At 26.8% G+C, this 20,969-nt stretch overlaps 2 protein-coding genes across 2 annotated transcripts in view; one reads left to right on the top strand and one right to left on the bottom strand.

Annotated features, from left to right (window-relative positions):
- Positions 1-8,977, top strand: part of LOC117172745 (structure-specific endonuclease subunit slx1) — a 16,530-nt gene extending 7,553 nt beyond the window's left edge. The window contains exon 3 of the mRNA XM_033360928.1: positions 8,124-8,977. Coding sequence (XP_033216819.1) covers positions 8,124-8,798 — 675 coding nt within the window. The 3' untranslated portion in view covers positions 8,799-8,977. The remainder of the gene's footprint in view (positions 1-8,123) is intronic.
- Positions 1-16,875, bottom strand: part of LOC117172746 — a 33,996-nt gene extending 17,121 nt beyond the window's left edge. The window contains exon 1 of the mRNA XM_033360930.1: positions 16,752-16,875. Within this exon, the coding sequence (XP_033216821.1) occupies positions 16,752-16,865 (114 nt within the window). The 5' untranslated portion in view covers positions 16,866-16,875. The remainder of the gene's footprint in view (positions 1-16,751) is intronic.
- Between the last annotated feature and the right edge of the window lie 4,094 nt (positions 16,876-20,969).

A 20,969-nucleotide genomic window follows, 5' to 3' on the forward strand; every position in this document is an offset into this window, starting at 1 on the left:
CTTGAATGTCTTCACAACAGGATTATTCTGGGTACAGCACATAGAGTTGCAAATGGAAGAGACCCTCTTCTTAAAATGGTCAGGAATCATGAGGAAGTGGGCCAAGGAGCATTTCTTTACAAAGCAGCGGAGGAGGCTGCTGAAACACTCGGAATTGACTTCAGTATGAGGGGTGAGCAAAATGCATCAAATCTAATCTATCTCGAGTACTCACTCCTGAAAGCCCGGATTAAGAAAGCACAAGAGAAAAACTTTCGTGAACAGCTCCTCGATAAGAGGGTGCACGGTATCTTCCACAGAAATGTGAAGGATCAGTCAATGTCTTGTGAGCTAACATTTGCTTTCCTTAAATCGCCCGGATTGAAGTCGGGTATAGAGGGTTTCATTTTTGCATGCCAAGACGGTGTCATTTCCACCTTAACATACCGTCGCCACATTTTGAGCCAAGACATTCCCGATGATAGCTGCAGGGCGTGCCATGCACACCCCGAGCATTTAGCTCACATACTATCTAGTTGTCCAACACACGCGGGAACGACCTACATTCAAAGGCACAATGCGGCACAAAGAGTACTTTATTACCATCTCTGTCACTCCTACGGCATTCACCTTAATATCGCTCCTCTAAATGGTCCTAGCGAAATTGAGTCAATCGTCGAGAATGGGAAGTGGCGCATATACTGGAACTTTATATTCTCGACAATTGTTTCTGTTGCTCACTCGAGGCCTGACATGGTTCTTCTTGACTTCGAGAAGCGAACCATGTTCGTTATCGAATTTTCGGCACCAGCTGACAAAAACATCATAGCCAAGGAGAATGAAAAGAAAGAGAGGTATCGAGACCTTATAAGAGAGTTGCAACGATTGTACCCGGAATATTCTGTTAAACTGATCGTCCTCATCATCGGCGCTCTTGGAGGTATCAAGCTTTCACTTGCCAATAGCCTAAAAAGCATCCCTGGGTGTCAACAATATGCTAGAACACTTGCAGGAAAAATGCAGAAGGCGGTTGTCATTGGGTCACTCCGTGTTCTTAGGGTGCACGAGGCTTTTGCTGGATCGTCGTATTGATTCTTTTACAGACTGTAACCACCTATCTCACGGTTGTGAGACGTGGTTATGGCTGAAATTTTACCGCGATTTCGCTGGAAGCGGGTGCAATTTTTCAGATTAGCACTCTGCTCCCGGCGAAATCCTGCGGTTGTCCTTATAACAAATTTTTAATTATATATATATACTCGTATATATACCCTGTCTTAGTACTTTAATACACATACATGTATGCACATGCATATACACATATGCATATATATACATGCATGCATACACATAAACACACACACACTCATATTGAAAGTCAAGAAATTTCAATTCCAAATGTGCAAAATTGAAGAAATATAAAATGTAAATCCAGAAAAAAATTAAAAAAAACAAAAAAGACAAATTTTCAAGAAACATTTAAATCTAAATCAAAGCCAAAAACAGGCCACAATTTGCACCTTTAATCAAAAGAATTGATTTTCTACCGAAAGAAAAGAATTTTTTTAACGAAAAGGATGAATGTTGACAAAATTGTCGAATTTTGAAGAAGATAATTCAGTTTTGAGCCAAGTAATACAATTTTTGACAAAAAAAGAGCCATTAACAACAAATTTCATTGTAGGCGTTTCGACTAAAAAGAATGAATATACACACACATATAAATAAACACATACATACATACAAACACACACATATAATTTCAAAAATATTATGAAATATTTCGCAAAGATATCGAATATATTAAAAAGTTTTCACGGACTTCAATGATTTCCACAATTTCGAAAATATTTCGAAATATTAAAAATATTCCACAAAGATTTCAATGATTTCGTAAAGATTTCAACAATTAAAAAAATATACCAAGTATTTGAAAAATATTTTAAATATTTTATATAGATTTCAATGATCTTACAAACATCAAGATTTCGGATAGATTTAAAAGATTTTAATCATTTAAAAAATCCGATTAAATATATATAAAATATTTGAAATATTTCGTAAAGATTTCCAAAGATTTCACAAAAATTGCAATGATTACCCAAAGATATCACAAAGATTTTTAAAGTTTTGCAAAGATTTCGGATAGATTAAAAAGATTCCGCAAACATTTCAATGATTTACCAAAGATTGCAACCATTAAAAAAATGTTATAAAACATTTTAAAAATATTTTGAATGTTTCAAAAAAATTTTAAGTATTTTATACAGACTTCAATGATTTTTCAAGCATTTAAAAGATTTGAAATATTTCGTAAAGTTTTCGGATAGATTTTAAATATTTACACAAACATTTCAATCATTTTCCAAAGATTTCTAAAATTAAAAAATAGGCTCAAATATTTATATAATATTAAAAATATAGTGCATATATTTTCGATAGATTTAAAAGATTTAAATGACTTTCTAAAGATTTCAATAATTTCAAACATATTATGAAATATTGATAAAATATTTGAAATATTTCGCAAAGATTTCAGATAGATTCGACAGTTTTCACGGACTTCAATGATTTCTCAAAGATTTCCACAATTTCGAAAATATTTCTAAATATTTTAAATACTCGATAAAGATTTCAATGATTTCCCAAAAATTTTACAAAGACTTGAAATATTTGACAAAGATTTCATACTTTTTACAAAGATTTCAATTATTTGACAAAGATATCGGATCGATTAAGAAGATGTTTCATAACATTTTTCCAGTATTAAAAATGAACTTTAATTTTTATTTAATATATTCTTCTTTAGTCTATTATGATAAACATTTTTATTAAATTTGAAAAAAAATTTTATTTGATTTAAATTTTATCATTTTTTTTCCTGTTATTTTTTGAAAATTCCCAGTTTTCACAGTCGACTTAAATTCCACCTGAATTAATATAACGCGATAAAATAAAACTATTTTTGATTGAAAGTTTATTTTTCACGGTTAAAAAGTATAACTTAAATTTTTTGTTAATAATTCATTTTTTTTGTTAAAAATTTTATTATCCTGTTCAAAATTGATCTTATTTGCTAAAAATTCATCAATTAGGTTAAACATTCATACTTCATGATTGAAAATAAAACGGTTTGGTTGGAAATTCGTCTTTGTTATTTAAATTTAACACTTTAATTTTTAATTAGTAACTTTTTTTGATAAAATACCAACCATTATATTTTTCCTTGAAAATTTATCATTTTAGAATGAAAATTTAAAACTCCTCGGTTGTGAGTTCCGCTCGTTTCTGAAAAGATATTTTTTTTTGCAAATTCTTAATTTTAGTTAAAAATTAGTTTTTTATGTGTGATAAAAAGTAATTTTTGAAACTGAAAATTCAAGCATTTTGTTGAAAATCAAACTGATTGAATGTAAATAAACTTAATTGTTGGTAATTCATATTGATGAGTTAAAAATTCAACTGTTTTATATCAAATTCGTCTTTTTGGTTTAAAATTTAGACAATTTGATTGCAATTTTTTTCTTACTTGATTAAGTTTTTTTAAATTGAAAAATAAACTTTTTTTCAACATTCATCTATTTTGTTTAAAAATGCATCTCTTTCTGTCAAAATTTCACATTTTTTGTTTCAAAATAAAATCGACTGGGTAAAAATTAATGCCTTTTGATTAAAAATTAAGGTTTGTAATGAAAAATGCACATTTTCAAGTAAAAATTCAATTTCTTTGTAGACAATGAGTAGAATCGACTCAAAAGTTTAACAATTTTGTAGAAAATTAAACTTTTTGTTTAAAAATGTATGTGTTTTGTTAAAAATTCGTCTTTCTTATGTAAAGCCAACTGTTCATTATTTTTTTTATTCAAAAATGTGTTTGTAGAAACATAAACTATTACATTTTTCTATTGTTGTTGAAGATTCATAATTTTAGTTGAAAATTCGTTTTTTTCGGTGGAAGAGTAATTTTTGAAAATGAAAATTTAACTACTTTTTTGAAAAATTCATCTGATTTGTTATAAATAAACTTTTTTTATAATTCATATCCTTGGATTAAACATTTTTCTATTTTATAGAAAAATGTGTCTTTGGCTTGAAAATTCAACAATTTAGTATAAAATTAATCTATTTTGTACAAAATTGAATCGTCTTGTAAAATATTAATTAATTTATTGAAAATTAATTCTTATTGAAAATGTAACTCCTCTATTTTCAGTTCAGAATTTAATTCTTAATAATTAAACTGTTTGTTTTAAAAACATTTAGATATTAAAATAATATGATCTTATTGGCTGAAAATTCAACTATTTGGTTGAAAATGTGTGTATTATGTTTGAAAGTTCATCTCTTTCTGTCGAAATTTCACACGTTTTGGTTTAAAATAAAATAGACTGGTTAAAAATTAATCTTTTTCGATTGAAAATTAAATTTTTATATTAGAAACTCACGTTTTATAGTAAAAATCCAATTGCTTTGTAGAAAAAGTTAAAAGATTTGTTAGAAAATTTAACTTTTTGGTTAAAAATGTATGTGTTTTGTTAAAAATTCGTCTTTCTTAAATAAAGACAACTGTTTTTTATATTTTATTCAAACATGAGTTTGTTAAAACATAATCTCTTAAACTTTTCGTTGAGAAATCATCTTTTTAAATTGAAAATTCAATAATAATTTTTTTTATAATTCATATACTCGGATTGAATATTCTAGTATTTTAAAGAAAATTGGTCTTTTTGGCTTGAAAATACAACAATTTAGTATAAAATTAATCTATTTGGTACAAAATTGAAACGTTTTGTAAAATATTAATTTATTTATGGAATAATAATATTCCTCAATTAAAATGTAACTGCTTCATTTTTGGTGGAAAAATGATTGGTTTCGGTTTAACAATTAAACTATTTGTTTAAAAAATTTATAAATTAAAAAAATATGATCTTATTGGCTGAAAATTAAATTATTTGGTTGAAAATTCCTCTTATTCAGTAGAAAATCAATTTTTCCCTGCGACTATATGTCCCGGCGAGTAGATGTCATGTCGACTAGATTTAAAATAAAAAACATTATTTTTTATGAAAAATGTTAAAGTTTACAAACAAACAAAATAATTTTAACCATGTTTTTTGCAAGTGAACTTTTTCGGACAGTCGCTTCTTACTAATTTTTGAAAACTGAATGCATTTTAACAAATGACGGCTTATTTTTTCCACAAAGACATCCTCTACAACTCTACTGTTCCTAATTTTCAAAATAACTAAATAATCTTAAAATATAATTATTTGTTTAAAAAAATATTTTTCTAAAAATAAATTGTTGCAACGATTTCAGCCGTAGAAAAATTTATTTTTGAAATTGGAAACAGTGGAGTTATAGAGAATAGTTTCCCGGAAAAAATAAGCCGTCATATATTAAAATGCGACCATTTTTCAAAAATTGGTAAGAAACGTCGGTCAGAAAAAATTTAATTGCATAAAACATGCTTTCAACTCACGTTTTTTTTAGATTCTCAACATTTATGATTGAAAAAGTATTAGAATTGTCCGAGATTTGACACTAGAGTTCTTCAACGGACCTCAACGTTTCGAGACCCCCAGAATCCTAAAATCAATTAGAACTAATTAGAAAGCCAAACAAATTATCCTGATGACTTTTTTCGATAAAAAAAACATACTCAGAGTTATAGCATTTTCAAAATTTTGTAAATCAATCGAAAATAAAAATTTGAAGCCAAACAACTCATGATATGAAAAAAGTAAAAAGAAGAAATACATTGCTTTTTGAAAGCCCTATAAAATTATCATAACAAAATTTTTAGATTTTCTTGGAAAATCGAAAATTAAAATTGTTATTGCACAAAAAATAATAAAAAATTATATTTGTGGTTAAACTATGCAGAATATGAAAAAAGATCAATACACAAAAATTGTGGTTTCAAAAAGATCTAAAAATTCGTAAAAAAATAACATTGAGAATGAAAATTTGTGAAAGACCGACAGAAATTCCGAAAAAAATGATTTAACAAAAAAAAATTTACCCGAAAAGGAGCTAAAAATTGGTTATGAATCACTTTTTGATATGATTGGTAGTTTTTTGGCTTTAATCATAAAAATGTCATTAAAAATAAAAATTTGGGCAAAAACGACAAAAAGTACGAAAAAAATTGATAGAAAAAAGTTATTCACCTATAAAAGAGATAAAAATTTGGAATAATTTATTACATGGCGCAAACTACGAAAAAAAAATCTCAAAGAGAAATTATAGCTTTTGAAAAATCCTACAAAATTTCGTTTAACTATTTTCCAATACGACCCGTAATTTTATTTTTATTTAAAAATCTAAAAGAAGACTTGTAGGATATTTTGCTTTATCCATAAAAAATAACATAAAAACAAAAATCCTATTCTTATAAAAACAACGCGAGATAGAGAAAAATGTCTGAAAAAAGGTGTGCAGTTTTTTTATTTATTTCAAGGTTTTGAGTAACTTAATCTTTAACTATATTTAATTAAGTAGAAAATTCAGAATATGCAGACGCATATAAATACTGCGATCTAAAAGAGATCTTTTTGATATCAAGATTCATTCAAGCATTCCAAATGCAAAGAATAAATATACAACAATTTTTTTTATTTGAAATAACGTCAGTTATAATATTTTAATTCTTAATTTCATAGAAAAAGTATTTTTGCAGTTATCTGACTTTTGGCGCGGCAACTGCCTTAACCCATAAAGTGAATAATTCCCAGGAATCACGTAAAGTGCACACTGGTTATCAAAGACCCCCGCGTGTTCAAAGCTGATTTGCTCAGCTGTTATTAAATATTTGGTTACAAAAAAAAATAACAGATATTGTTTAATATGTCCTCTTCAAAGTCAACTTGGTTTTATAATGATTTATTAAATTTTATTTGTTTAAAAAATTGTTGAGAAAAACATGAAAAAATGGATTGTTAAAATAAAAAATTCATAAATAACGTAATTTTTAATATTTAGACCCAAAAATTAAATTCTCAAGATACTATGTTTTCATAAAAAAATTACTGCAATATTGCTGCTTTTATGAATTAACATAGAAATAGTAAGAAATACATTGAAGTACAAAAGAGAAACATAAAAAATGATGTATATATGATTTTTATGCAAGAGCCGCCACGAGTTTGAGTTTTTCTGTCTTCCTTCTTGGTGCATAATAAACATCTTGCATAGATTTCTGACATTGCAAGTGACGGATTTTCGTCTGCTAACCGTTTTGTTATAATAATTTTTCAATAAAGATGTTTGCTCTAAAATCACTTTTTTCCCTTTTTGAGACGTCTACTTTGAGCAGTTGCTGCTTGTGACACTTGGCGTGTTCTCTTCAGTCCCTCCTCCTACTTAACTTCAAATTAGTGATCTCAATTAGTGGTAGATCGCGACACTTACTCGATTTTGTTAGATTTTGTACGTCGTCTAAGTGTTTGAATTTTTTTGGGGTATCCAAGACCCCCAATGCACTTTAAGGGTTAAACCTTAACGGACACACTTCCGTAAAATGACATAAAGAGCATAATGGGTGTTAGGGACCCAAGGGTATTCAAACGGGTGCTGTGCCAATGGTATTGGATAGTTTTTTTTTACAAGAAAATCAATTAATGATTTTTAATCTATCTAGTTTAAGGAGAAAAAGGCTTCATAACAGTTTTTGAAATTTAAAGTAGTTAAAAAAATCCTTTTTCGGGAAAAAATTTAAAAATGATTTCTTTCACTCTAAAATTCATAACTTTTTAAGTTTTTCGTATTTTAACTTAAAATTTTATGTGAATACTTCCGAGATACGGCGCTTCAAAACTAAAATTAGTCTTGTAGTGTTCGTTTCAAAGAAGGTATTTATTCTAAAAAATAAATGCTTTAATTAAATGAAAAATAAAACACCGTATTTTGGGTGATTAAACGATTTTATTGATCTTAAACTGTGTATAAAAATTATAAAAATCAAAATTATGTGAAAATGACATAGAAAAATAGGTTTTGATGTCATTGGTTAATCTGGCGCCATATGTTCCATTTTCTTGAATTTGGTACGTTTTGTTAAAGCGCAAATAAGTCGCTGGGTGTTTGAGACCCAGTATGCCCTTTAAGGGTTAAATAAAAATTAATTCTATGTATTCTAGTTTGAGTGGGCCTGGCAACACCCAACATCCAGTCGTCGTCTGAAACATCTCAAACCACGAAAAAAAGGACAAAAAGTTTTCGATTACTGTCTGGAAGTTGCCTCAAACATGCTCAACGTCGGTCCCTGGAATCGCCTTCCTTTAACAGTTCGCTGGCTCGATGATGATTTTTATATGAAATATGTAACTTGCATTTCTCCACCGATGCATATGCCAATAACTCATGGTCCAGTGATTTCAAAAAAGCTCGAGACCGATCAAGCCAAAAAATATAAATCCAAATCTAAATCTAAATCGAAGTCTGATGTTCAGTTGGAATCTCAATCATCCTCAGAACCACAAGCAGGTCCCAGCACTTTTTATTGCCTCCTCTGCGATTTGCCAGTGGAAAAAGATGATAAAATAACCTGCGTCACGCCTGGATGTTTTCTTGTTGCACACATTCTTTGCCTCGGTAAGTCTTTTTGGAAAGACGACGGAATGATCTTGCCTATCGACGGAATTTGTCCTGCCTGCAACAATAACGTTCTTTGGGGCGATTTAATCCGAAAAATGATTGGCTGCAATCTACATTTATCAGAAGAGTCTGAAGATCTGGGGCCAAAAACGGCTGAGAATTTAGGAGAGCTTGTTGGAGAAGACGATTCTAATAGTTCTGATGATTTCGAGACGTAATATTCGTGAGTGAGAAATTTAGAATTTGAAGGATTTAAGACCGGGTCTCTAGCGGCTCAGGAATTTTTGTTTTACCTCGAAAAAGACGGGAAAATGCCAAAAATTTGTGAGAAAATGATATTTGTTTTTACGAAAAACAAAATTCTCGGAATAAAGTTGAAATGATTTAGATGTTATCTTACAATATTCATATTATGACGATTTTGAAAAATAAGATTTTAAATTTTTTTGCAAAGTTTCCAAAAACAGTTTTGTCAAGATCCAATGGAAAATTTTAAATGATTTTTCATTGAAAAGATTTCGAAAAGTTTAAAATAAATAATTGAAATTTTGTTAAGATTTCCGGGAAATTTTCCAATTTGTATTTATTTATGGAAAAACTAATTTTAAGAGAATATTCAAAGAGATTTCAAAACATTTCAAAAAATTTCTGAAACTAAAATATCTAACATTTTTGGAAGATTTTTTTTTTAGAATTTAGAAAGGCTTAATAAATATTTGTTAAGATTTATGGGAAAATTTATGATTTAATTTTGCGGCAATATTTAAAAAGATTTATAAACTTTCTAAACATGTAGAAAAAAATCGAGCAGATTTTAAGAATTTTTTTTTGAAATTTTACAGAATCTTAAAAGATTTTAGGAAGAATTTGAACTATTTCTAAAGATATTTCAAAGTTTTAAAAGATTTAGAAAGTTTCGAAAATAATTTGAATCTTGAAAAGATTCCAAAAAATTAACATTAAAATGTAGATTTCTGAAGATTTCGAACAAAAAGTTTAGAAGCTTTTTAAGAATTTTGAAAGGCTTAAAGATAACATTGATAAACTTTCTGGGATTTTTTTTGTCATTTTTATTTTAAAAAAAAATTAATTTTAAGAGAATACTTATAACCATTTAAAAACATTTCAAAAGTATTCTAAAAATACCAAAAAAATGTGATAGATTTTAAGATAGTTTTTGTTATTTTGCAGGATCTTGAAAGATTTTAGAAAAATGTTAAATTGCTTTTAAAGATATTTCAAAGCTTGAGAAGATTTTAATTCGAAAATAATTTAAATTTCAATAAGATTAAAATTTTTTTAAAAAGATTTCTAATAATGTCGCAAAAAATCTGGCAGATTTTAATAAAATTTTTGTTATTTTGAAGGATCCGGAAAGGTTTAAGGAAAACAAAATTATTTCTAAAGATATTTCAAATTTTTACCAGATTTTGAAAGATTCTAAAATAATTTATATCTTGCAAAGGTTTCAAAAAATATAAATGAAATGTACATTTTTAAAGATTTCATAAAAGAAGATTTTAAAATTTTTTTTAAAGATTTCAAGAGAATGAACAAATTTCTTAAGATCATCCTAAAAGCTTTTAAAAGTTTTTGAAGAATTTCTATTGTTTCACAAGAATACAAAATTTTGTTAAGATTTCTTTAAAAATTTGTGATAACATTTATTTTGAAAAATTAATTTTAAAGAGAATATTCGAAAATATTTTTAAGCATTTTGAAAAATAAATTTCTCAAGAATTATCGTATAATTTCAAATGATTTTTTACTGAAAGGGTTTAAAAAAATTAATACATAATCTAGATTTCTGAAGATTGCAAAAAAAAATGTTGGAAACTTTTTTTTTTAGAATTTTGAAAAACTTTTAAAAAATTTATGATTTTTGGAAATTTTTGTAATGATTTAATTGAGAGATAATATTTTACAATCATTTCTCAAAATCTCGAAAAAATAAAGGCAGATTTAGGACATTTTTTGAAATTTTACAGCATCTTAAAAGATTTGAGGAAGACTGAATTATTTCTAAAGATATTTCAAATTTTAAGAGATTTGAAAAAGTTCGAAAATAATTTGAATCTTGAAAAGATTTCCAAAATTTTTTAACAAAATGTAGATTTCTGAAAATTTTGAGCAAAAATTTTAGAAGGTTTTTAAGAATTTTGAAAGGTTCAAAAAAAAAGTTGCCAAGTTTTTTGGAAAAACATTAAATAATTCTTATTTCAAAAAAAATCTGGCAGATTTAAAGAAAATTTTTTTTATTTTGAAAGATCTTTAACGCTTTTAGGAAAACTTCGAATCATTTTGAAACATATTTCAAACTTTTAGAAGATTTGAATTAGAAAATAATTTAAATCGTAATTGGAGAGATTCGAAAATTATTTAAATTATGAGAATATTATGAGAATAATAATTTCGGAAAAAGGCTTTTTAAGAATTTTGAAAGGTTTCAGAAGAATAATGTTTTTATTTCCTGGAAACATAAAAAAAATTTTATTGACAAGATTTTGAAAAAGTCTTTAACAAAATATAGATATCTGAAGATCTGGAACGTAAAGGTTTAGAAATTTTTTTTTATTTTCAAATGTTTCAAAAGAACAAAAAAGTTTTGCTAAGGTTTATTGGGGAATTTTAAAATTATTTTTATTTTGAAAAATTAATTTTTAGAGAATATTTAAAAAGATTTTAAAAGATTTCTCAACATGCCGAAAAAGAATTTGAAAGATTTCAATACAATTTTTTTATTTTACTAGATTATTAAATATTTATAAAATATTTATAATTAAAATTTCGAGATGATTTCATACAATTTTAAACACAATGTATATTTTTAAAGATTTAAGAAAAGAATGTTTGTAATCATGTTGAAAAATTTCAACACAATAAAAAAGTTTATCGAGATCATTCGAAAATTTAAAATGATTTTTTATTGACAAAATTTCGAAATGTTTAAAACAAAATATGTATATCCGAAGATTTCGATCAAGAGGTTTAGAAGATTTTGAAGAATGTTGAGATGTTTCAAAAGAATGCAAAACTTTATTATTTTTTTAGAGAAATTAATTTTAAGAGAATATTTTTTAAAAATTCAAAATATTTCTAAAAATGTCTAAAACTAAAATTTCTCAAATTTCTAGAAGCTTTTTTTTAGAATTTTGTAAAGCTTAAAAAGCGTTTGTTAAGATTTCTGGAAAAAATTTAAATAATTTAATTTTGAGACAATATGTAAAAAGATTTAAAAAGATTTCTAAAAATTCGAAATAAGATATTAGTATTTCAAAAATATTCTAAAAATATCGAAAAAATTCTGGAAGATTTTGGGACAATTTTTTTGCAGGTTCTTGAAATGTGGAAGATTTGAGAAAACATTTAAATTGTTTCTAAAGATATTTTAAACAAGTTTTGGAAATTTGGAAAGATCCGAAAATAATTTAAATCGTGAGAAGATTTAAAAAGAAATTTAAACAGAATGTTGATTTTTTAAGATTTTTAAAATTAAGCTTTTTAAGAATTTTGTAATGTTTCAATTTTAAGATAACTTTGATCATTTTTCAGGATCTCAACAGATTTTAGGAAATCTGAATTATTTAGAAATATTTTTTGTAGTTTTAGATGATTTGAAAAGAATCGAAAATAATTTAAACCTCAAGTTTTCAAACAATTTAAAACAAAATGTATATATTTTAATGTTTCTCAAAAAGCAAGATTTTTAAGAATATTTAAAGGTTTCAAGAGAATACAAAATTTTATTAAAATTCATGGGAAACTTTTTAATGATTTTTCATTGAAAAGATTTTGAAAAACTTAAACAAAATTTCTGGAAAAAATTCAAATGATTTTTATTTTGAAAAATTAATTTTGATCGAATATTTAAATGGATTTCTAAAACTGCCGAAAAAAATCTGGCAAATTTTGAGATATCTTTTTCTATCATTTTGCAGGATCTTGAAAGATTTTAGGCGAACTATAAATTATTTCTAAATGTATTTCAGTTTCAGAATCTTTGATAAGATTTCTGGGAAAATTAGAAGTGATTTTTATCTTGAAAAATTAATTCTGAGACAATATTTGACAAAATGTCAAAAGATTGCGGAAAATGTTGAAAAAATCGGATAGATTTTAAGGCAATTGAAGACTTTAAAATTAAATGAGATTAAGTTATACCATTTTGAAATAAAAATTTTTAAACTGTTATAAATTGAACAGTTGAAAGATTTCTGGTTAACAAATATAAATAATTTTAATTTTAAGTCGTTTTCAATCAATAATTATTGAATTTTTACTTTTACATAAAATTTTAAGTTTAAAAATTTAAATTTAGCACTCTGATATTTTAACGGTTTAAGGTTTTCTATTTGAAATAATTTAATTTTAAATTATTAATTTTTACATATTTGCTAATTTTAAAGAAACAGCCCAATTTTGCTAAATATTGAAATATTTCCTTTTTTTAATTAGCACACATGTAATATTTTAAATGGAATAAAAACGTTTATTTATGAAACTATTAATTTGAAAGTAATTAAAAGTAGACAATAGTTTATAAATTTTTAATGGAAATTTTACATTCGTTTAATTACTAAGACTTTATAATTGAAACAGCTCAATTTTTATCGTTAGATTTAGAAAACCTAAGATGAAAAATTTTTAAACTTAAATATTTGAAAAATGAACTTGAAATTAAAAAATAGTAGAAATCGAAGTTATCTAAAATGTTATTTATATCATTTGACTTGAGATTTACATAATTTCAAATGATTAATAAATAGATTTTTTTCTGATAAATTTCGCGATCAGAAGGTAAATTTTCTGGCATTTCCCGAATTTTTTCGATTTCAAACATTCCTGGTCATTTCCCGGTCCAGCGAATACAATTTTGAGAATTATTAGCTTTAGGATAAAAAATTCTAAATTCGAGGAGGACGTAAAAATGTACATATTTTTTTCAATAAATTGTTTCACTTTTTTGTGAGAATCAAAGTATTCATTTGTACTGACAAATTTGTAATACAATTTTTTGTTTGTTAATATTCCTTTTTACTTTTGTTATTTTTATTTGAATAATTGTTATATTATTTTCTCTCTGCTAGATTTGACTAGATTAAAAAACAATCGACCTGGAATTTTCAAGCAAAGGATTAAGTTTCTACCAGAAAAGACGTATTTTCAACAAAATAGTTGAAGCCTCAACCAAAACAGATAATTTTTAATCAAGAAGTTAAATTTTTAATAAAAGAGAAGGGCTTTTTATAAAACAATTGAATATTTAATCAAATAGTTTAATTTTTTTTTCAAGAAGATGAATTTGAATTTTCAACCAGATAGTTTAATTTTTTACCAAAAGATACATTTTAAACACAGAATCTTAATTGTCTACCAAAAACGTTTAATTCTCAACAAAATACATACATTATTAAGCAAATAGTTGAATTTTCAACCAAGAAAAATATTTTTCTTACAAAAAACAACCAATTTTTTGACAAGGTACACACACTTTTGGCCAAATAGTTAAATTTTCAACAACAAAATTAATTTTCTACCAGAAAAGACGAATATTCAATAAAATAGTTCAATCATAAACCTAAAAAGATTAATTTTCAACCAAACAGTTGAATTTTTTACCAAAAAGATGAGCTTTTTGCAAAACAGATTAATTTTCTACCAAAAAAAGGTGAATTTTCAACAAAATTCATACATTTTAAACCAAATAATTGAATTTTCAACCAAGAAGATTAATTTTCCAGTAGAAAAGATAAAGTTTCAACCAAAAAGATTACATTTTTACGAGAAACACAAATTTTCAACAACATACGTATATTTTTTAACAAATAGTTGAATTTTCAATCAAGAAGGTTACTTTTTTACGAAAAAAGATAAATTCTCAAAAAAACACATACGTTTTTAAACAAATATTTCAATTTTTAACTAAGATTTTTAAATAATTAATTTTTTTAATAAATAATTGTTAATAATACAATTTTTTAAATTGAGTATAATAAGGCGATTAATTCTACTTTATTTATACTTTTCTATTATGATTTTGGTTAACCATTTATCTTTTTAAGTTGCCATTCCCAAATTTCGCTACTCAGGGTGTTGAAATGCTCGTTCTTTACGCCCCCCATCCGATTAACATAAGACATTGCGGTAGTGTTATCTGTTCTTAACAATATTTCGCAATTTCTTTCTCCGTTTGCAAAGACTTCTAAAGCCAATTTCACCGTAAGTAACTCAAGTATATTAATGTGAAATTTTTTCTGAGTGACGGACCACAATCCGAATACATCTTTCCCTTTACACCAGGTCCCCCAACCGGATGTAGATGCTTCTGTAAAAATTTTCATATCGTAACACCCGGTGAGAATTGGATTATAAGTTGAATCTATATTATTGAGACACCAGTTTATGTCTTCATGAGTTGAGTAAGGGATTTTCATGACAGAATCGTAATCTCCTTTTGTCAAATTTAAGGCCAAGATTTTCTCTCTCCAAAATTTTTGTATGGGCCCAACCGAATCCTACTCCGGGGCATGCTGCAACTAAATTCCCGATCAATTGCGCGAAGTCTCTAATTTTTATGCTTCGTTATTTTTTGACTTTGAGTAAAGACTTTTTAATTTTTTCCCTTTTCTCTCTCGAGAGTTCCACAGTTAATTTGTTGGAATTCAGTAAAAACCCTAAAAATTTACAAACTTTTCGCGGCTCTGATTGGCAATTTTCATACTTTATGACAAAACCTAAGGACTCTAGTGTTCCTAATGTATATTTTACATTCTTTTCGCATTCTTCGTAGGAATTCCGAAGTCCGAAGGGGAGACATACGAATTCAAAAAGTGAGCCTTCGAAACTGAATATCAAATATTTTCTGGAATTTTCGTTAATCGGCACCGAGAAATACGCATCTTTTAAATCGATCGTGCACTTAAAGGTTTCGCTTGTCAACATTTTTATCGCTGTTCTAAGATCCTCGAGCTTAAATTGTTCCGTGGTAATAAACATATTTAACTCTGTTAAATTAATGATAAAACGATTTGTACCGTCTCACTTTCTTACGAGGAAGAACGGAGAAAGAAATTGACCTTGAACCGGATCACATTTGCGAACAGCTTTTTTCTTTAACAATTTTCCAATCTCTTTTTCCATCGAAGCCCTTTCTTTTGTTGAAAGAACTTTAATTTCAGGAGGAACTGTTTGAAAAGGTTTTTCATGAAAACTGATCTTAAACCCTGATATGGCCTCCAATATAAAGCGATCGGTTGAAATTTCGTGCCACTGTGTTACGAAACGCTTTAAATTTCCCGCTACTGTATCTACATTTAGTACTTTTTGTTAGGAGTTCTCCTCTTGGTTTGGCTCTGGTAGGGTTGAAGTCCGTGATTGTAAACTTGGTTCGAGTATCCTCCTCTCGATGGTTGTCGTCTCGCTTGTCCTTTCGATTGCGAGTGCTAGTTGTTGCCTTTTTGGCATTGGCTTTGACAGTTTGAATTCATTTGTCTCGCAGGCTACTTGTATGTCTTCAACTTATCCATTGGGCGCTTCCTCAGAGTTTGGGCAATCTTTTCTATCGACCTCACCTCTTTGAACTGCTCGGACAGTTTCTCGCCAAACAGCAATTTCCCAGTTTTATTCTCTTTGGTGACATTCTTGACGGGTTTGGTAAGGCCTGGTTGAATAAACGCAATCCTGGTGCGATACCTAAGGCGACTACCGCGGAAGCCAGTCTTTTCTGGTATCCCACGAAATATTCATCTCCCTTTTGTCCTGACTCAAAGAGGGTAAATTTAATTTCTGCATTGCAGGTTGGTGTTTCTAATATGCCGGAGTACTGTTACTTTTACAAAAATTGTTCTGCGAGCTCTTGGTCGAGGCCTTTTTCTTTGATAGCCATCCACCTCTTCATTAAGCTAATAATTAATTATGCCCTAAGGCATTTTTCGAAGGAGGATAAGTTCTGTTTTCTTTATCATTTATTTATGTATTTATTATCGATATCTTGCCTCTCGTGTAAGCTTATCGATTGAACTCTGCCTTCTCTTGCCTCTCGTGCAAGATCACCAGGTAGCTTTTGATTCGACTTGCCTCACGTGCAAGTTCATCAATTTGAGGTTATGTCAATTCATTTTTTTTCCTTTCTTTAAATTTATTTTTATTTTATTTTTTGATTTTTTACTTACCATGATTTTGTCTTTTGCTGATAAACGGGGCTTGTAATCTACGGAGCAAGTCTTCCTCAGACTCCTCACCACGAGGTGCTGGGAGGCTAATTCCGAGAACTGTTGCACACTCATGAAACCTCTTAAGGGCATGCGATACTTACAGTTTCCCCGGCTTTTTTCCACAAAAATGAAAATTTGTAAAAACTGAATTCGGAGATGCTATAAAATATCATAACGGACGTACCCGCACTCTTTTTTGAGGGATAATAACAAAAAAATTTATTGTGCTAAATAAAAATTTTATGCATATGCATTATTTTGAGGTTACGCCGTTTTTCATCTCTGCCTTTCCAATAATCTGGAAATTATTTATGAAATAAACTTTTTTGATTGCCTGCAAACAAGGTTAGTTCCGGGAGATTATTTACTATCTTTATTTGTAAGTCCAAAGTTTTCGGCCAAAAATATTGTGTAGTTTGGAAGTAACGCTCGGGTGAATTGTAACACACATAACCTCGAAATATACACGCACGTTAGCAATATCAAAATTTTTTTTGATAAAAAAACAAAAAAAAAGTGTATGGGGACGTCCGTTAGCATGTTCGCTATCATTTCCCAAATTTTTAAGACAAAATATTTATTATTCTAGAAATAAAGCCGGGGGAACCTGAAACTGGTAAAATCGACAATTATCTAAGTTTCACATGCCCTTAATCTTTCGCGATACGTCGTCTTTCTCGTCGCCGTCGTCCTCCAACACTTTTATCATCCAATTTTTATGCATATTTCGTTCAATAATTCGCGATTATTAACGAAAATGTACGCTTCAACTCTCACAAGGTGTTAACATTCACGCACACACAAAATGAATGAGGATTATGGATGAGGGACGGGATCACGTGACTTTTTTCTTCCTATGAGTATAGAGCTAAAGGTGTAACTTTCACGTAGTCCAAAATGGTACTACAAGTTATAATCTCGAGAACGAGGTAATGAAGTATAATTCAACTGCTCTTTCCTTAGTTGAAATTTCTATATTTTGAATGAAATTATTTTTCTTTATTGAATGAAAAATCTTATTTTCTAGTTCAATTGTTAATCCAAAAGTACAATTTTTCTATTGAAACTACGAATTAAAAAAAAAAAAAAACAGTTCAGTTTTCAATAAAATAATAAAATCGGCAAAAAATAATACTTTCATTCTCAACTGAACTACTGAATCTGAATAAAAAATGAATTTTTAACAACGAAATTTAAATTTGAACATGAATTTTTGCATTTTCTATGAAGAAGGGACAAAGCTCTATAACATTTTTTTATTTTCAAACCTAAAATATTAATTTTCAAACAAAAAGTTAATATTTAATTAAATAGTTGAATTTTCTACAAAAATAATAGAATTTTCAACGAAATAGTTGAATTTTTAAGTCAAACAGTTGAGTATTAAAAACGAATTTTTAACCAGAGCTGAATTTTCAACAAAGACATTTAATTTTTAACGAAGCAGTTTCATTTTTGAGCATATAGTTGAATTTTTAATTGAAGAGATCATTCTTCTTAAAAAAAGGAATTTTCAACAAAATTAACAAAACATTAATTTTCAAGAAAATTACGGATTTTGAAGAAAATAGTTCAATTTCCAATCGAAATGCTAAATTTTCAATTAAAATTATGAATTTTTAACTGAAGTAGTTGAATTTTCATGTAAGAAATTAGTTTTTACTGAAAAAGATAAATTGTCAACCAAAACCTAAATAATTAATTTTTAAATGAAAAAAGTTAATGTTCAATCGAATAGAAAAATTTTCATTTAAAACTATGGAATATTCAATTGGAATAAGTTCAATTATAAAAATTACTTTCCACAGAAAAACCTATCTTTAAAGAAAATAGTTACATTTTCAAACAAAGTGATGAATTTTCAACTAAAATTATAAATCTTTAACTTGAGTTGTTGAATTTTAAACCAGAATTATGAATTTTCAATCAAAAAGATTAATTTATACCAAAAAAGACGAATTTAAGACTAAAAAGATATTTTTTTCACCAAAAATTAAATTTTTAGTCAAAAAGTGAATGTTCAATTAATGAGATGAATTCTCAACTAAAATATGGAATATTCAACTGGAATAATAGTTAAATTTTCAGTTGAAAAAAATTTCTACCAAGCAATTTTATTTCAAACCTAAACGATTAATTTTCTACTAAAATGATAAATTTATAACTGGTATACTGGAATTTTCAACCGAAAAGGAAGAATTTTTAAACTGGAAGAATAGTTTTTAAATAAAAATATAATTTTATATAAAAAGAAGACCGATTTTTTTAACAAAATACGTAGATTTTAAAGGAAATAGTTGAATTTTTAACTAGGAAAAATCATTTTTCAATTAAAAATAGAACAGATAATAATCAATTGAAAAAATTAATTTTCAACTAAGCTGATGAACTTTTAACTAAAATGATGAGTCTTCCATTGGAATAATTAAACCTTATACAAAAATATAAATTTTCAACCATAAAGATGAATTGTCTACAAAAAAGACGAATTTTCCACATGGTACATAAATGTTCAAACAAATAGTTTAATTTTGAAATAAAAAATATCAAGTTTTAAACAAAAATAGAAAAGTTAAATTTTCTGTTAAAAATGTAATTCTTAACTGAGAAAGAAACGGATTTTCAGCTAATAGTTCGATTTTCTACTGAAATAGTTAAATTTTTAGTTTAAAAATTGATTTTCAACAAAGTAGTTACATTTTTAACCAGAGATGAATTTACAATTCAAATGATGAATCTTCAAATAAAAAATTATTATTTAACAAAAGAGTTTAACTTTTAACCAAGTAGTTGAATTTTTAACTAAAACCGACCGGAAAACAGTAATTATAAATGAAATATTTAAAACTAAACAAAAAACTGAACTTTAAACGTTACAATTCCAATTGGTCTATTAAACAAAATTTAATTTGTTGACTTTTTATGTATAAAAAACATCTAAACACCTGCTATTCTTAGAAAAAATTCGAGTAAGTTGTAGACACATTTAGAAGTTTTGAAAAATTCAAAATTAATAAAAAATTTGAAATGATCACAAATAATTTAAACCTAAAAAATCCGGCTATTTGTACCAACATCCCGATGCAAATAGACTACAGTCTAATCTAAAATCAAATATAGATTTTGCGGGATTTCCAACAAAAAATGTAGAAACTTTGTAGGAATTTTGAAAGGCTTCAGAAGAATAAAAAAAAACATTTCTTAGGAAAATTAAAAATAAATGTTTATTTTGAAAAATTAATGTTAAGAGAATATTTAAAAAGATTTAGAAAAATTTGCAAAATTATCAAAAATAAATGTGGAAGATCTTAAAGACATTTTTTTTATTTGGCAGAATTAAAAAAAATGAATAGGAAAAATTCGAATCATTTAAAAAGATGGTGAGAAGTCCTGGAAAAAATTTTAAAATAATTTAAAATTTGAACAAATGTAAAATAACATGTACATGTTTCAAGATTTTGAAATAAAATTTTGAACCATTTTAAGGGTTTTTAAACTATTTATAATAAAAATCATTTCATTTTTAATTCAAGAAGTGTTCTCATTATTAAAAGAATGTAATCGTTCAATTTTTAACTTTTCTAGCTTAAAATTGCTTCAAAGGATATAGTTTTGAACTCTATAATGTATGAAAGCTTAAAATTCTTAATTTGGCAACTTAACTGCATTTAATTAAAAAAATTTCAGTCGAAAAGTGTTAGTAGCTTCCATGTTATACATGTGAATTATTGAGCATTTAAATGCAACATTTTTAAATTAAAAAGCTTTAAAACATCAGATTTCAAAGTTTAAAATACAAAAGTTCGACTGTAAGAACTTTAATTGGCAGCTCAGGTTTTATGATTTTCAATGAAAAAATCTTTGGCTTCAGAGTTAGATTTTTTAAATTTAGTTGATCATGAAAAATGTTTTCAACCCGGGAAAAAACTGAGAAATGACCGACATTTTTTTTTATTAAAAAGGCAACCTTGATACTTTCTATTTTAATTAAGAAATATTTCTTCTGAAAATATTAATTTTACTCTAAAAACTACTTAAACTATTTTCTTTATTCTTTACCTAAAATTTGGAAGAGGGAACTTTCAAATTGTGACGGATTTTGACTTTAAACAAGGATTTTTTAAAAATTCCTTTCTTCTAGATCCGAATAATAATTCTTTTAAAAAAATGCCCTGT

Source organism: Belonocnema kinseyi, chromosome 5 (genome assembly GCF_010883055.1).
Source record: "Belonocnema kinseyi isolate 2016_QV_RU_SX_M_011 chromosome 5, B_treatae_v1, whole genome shotgun sequence".
Taxonomy (NCBI): Eukaryota; Metazoa; Arthropoda; class Insecta; order Hymenoptera; family Cynipidae; genus Belonocnema; species Belonocnema kinseyi.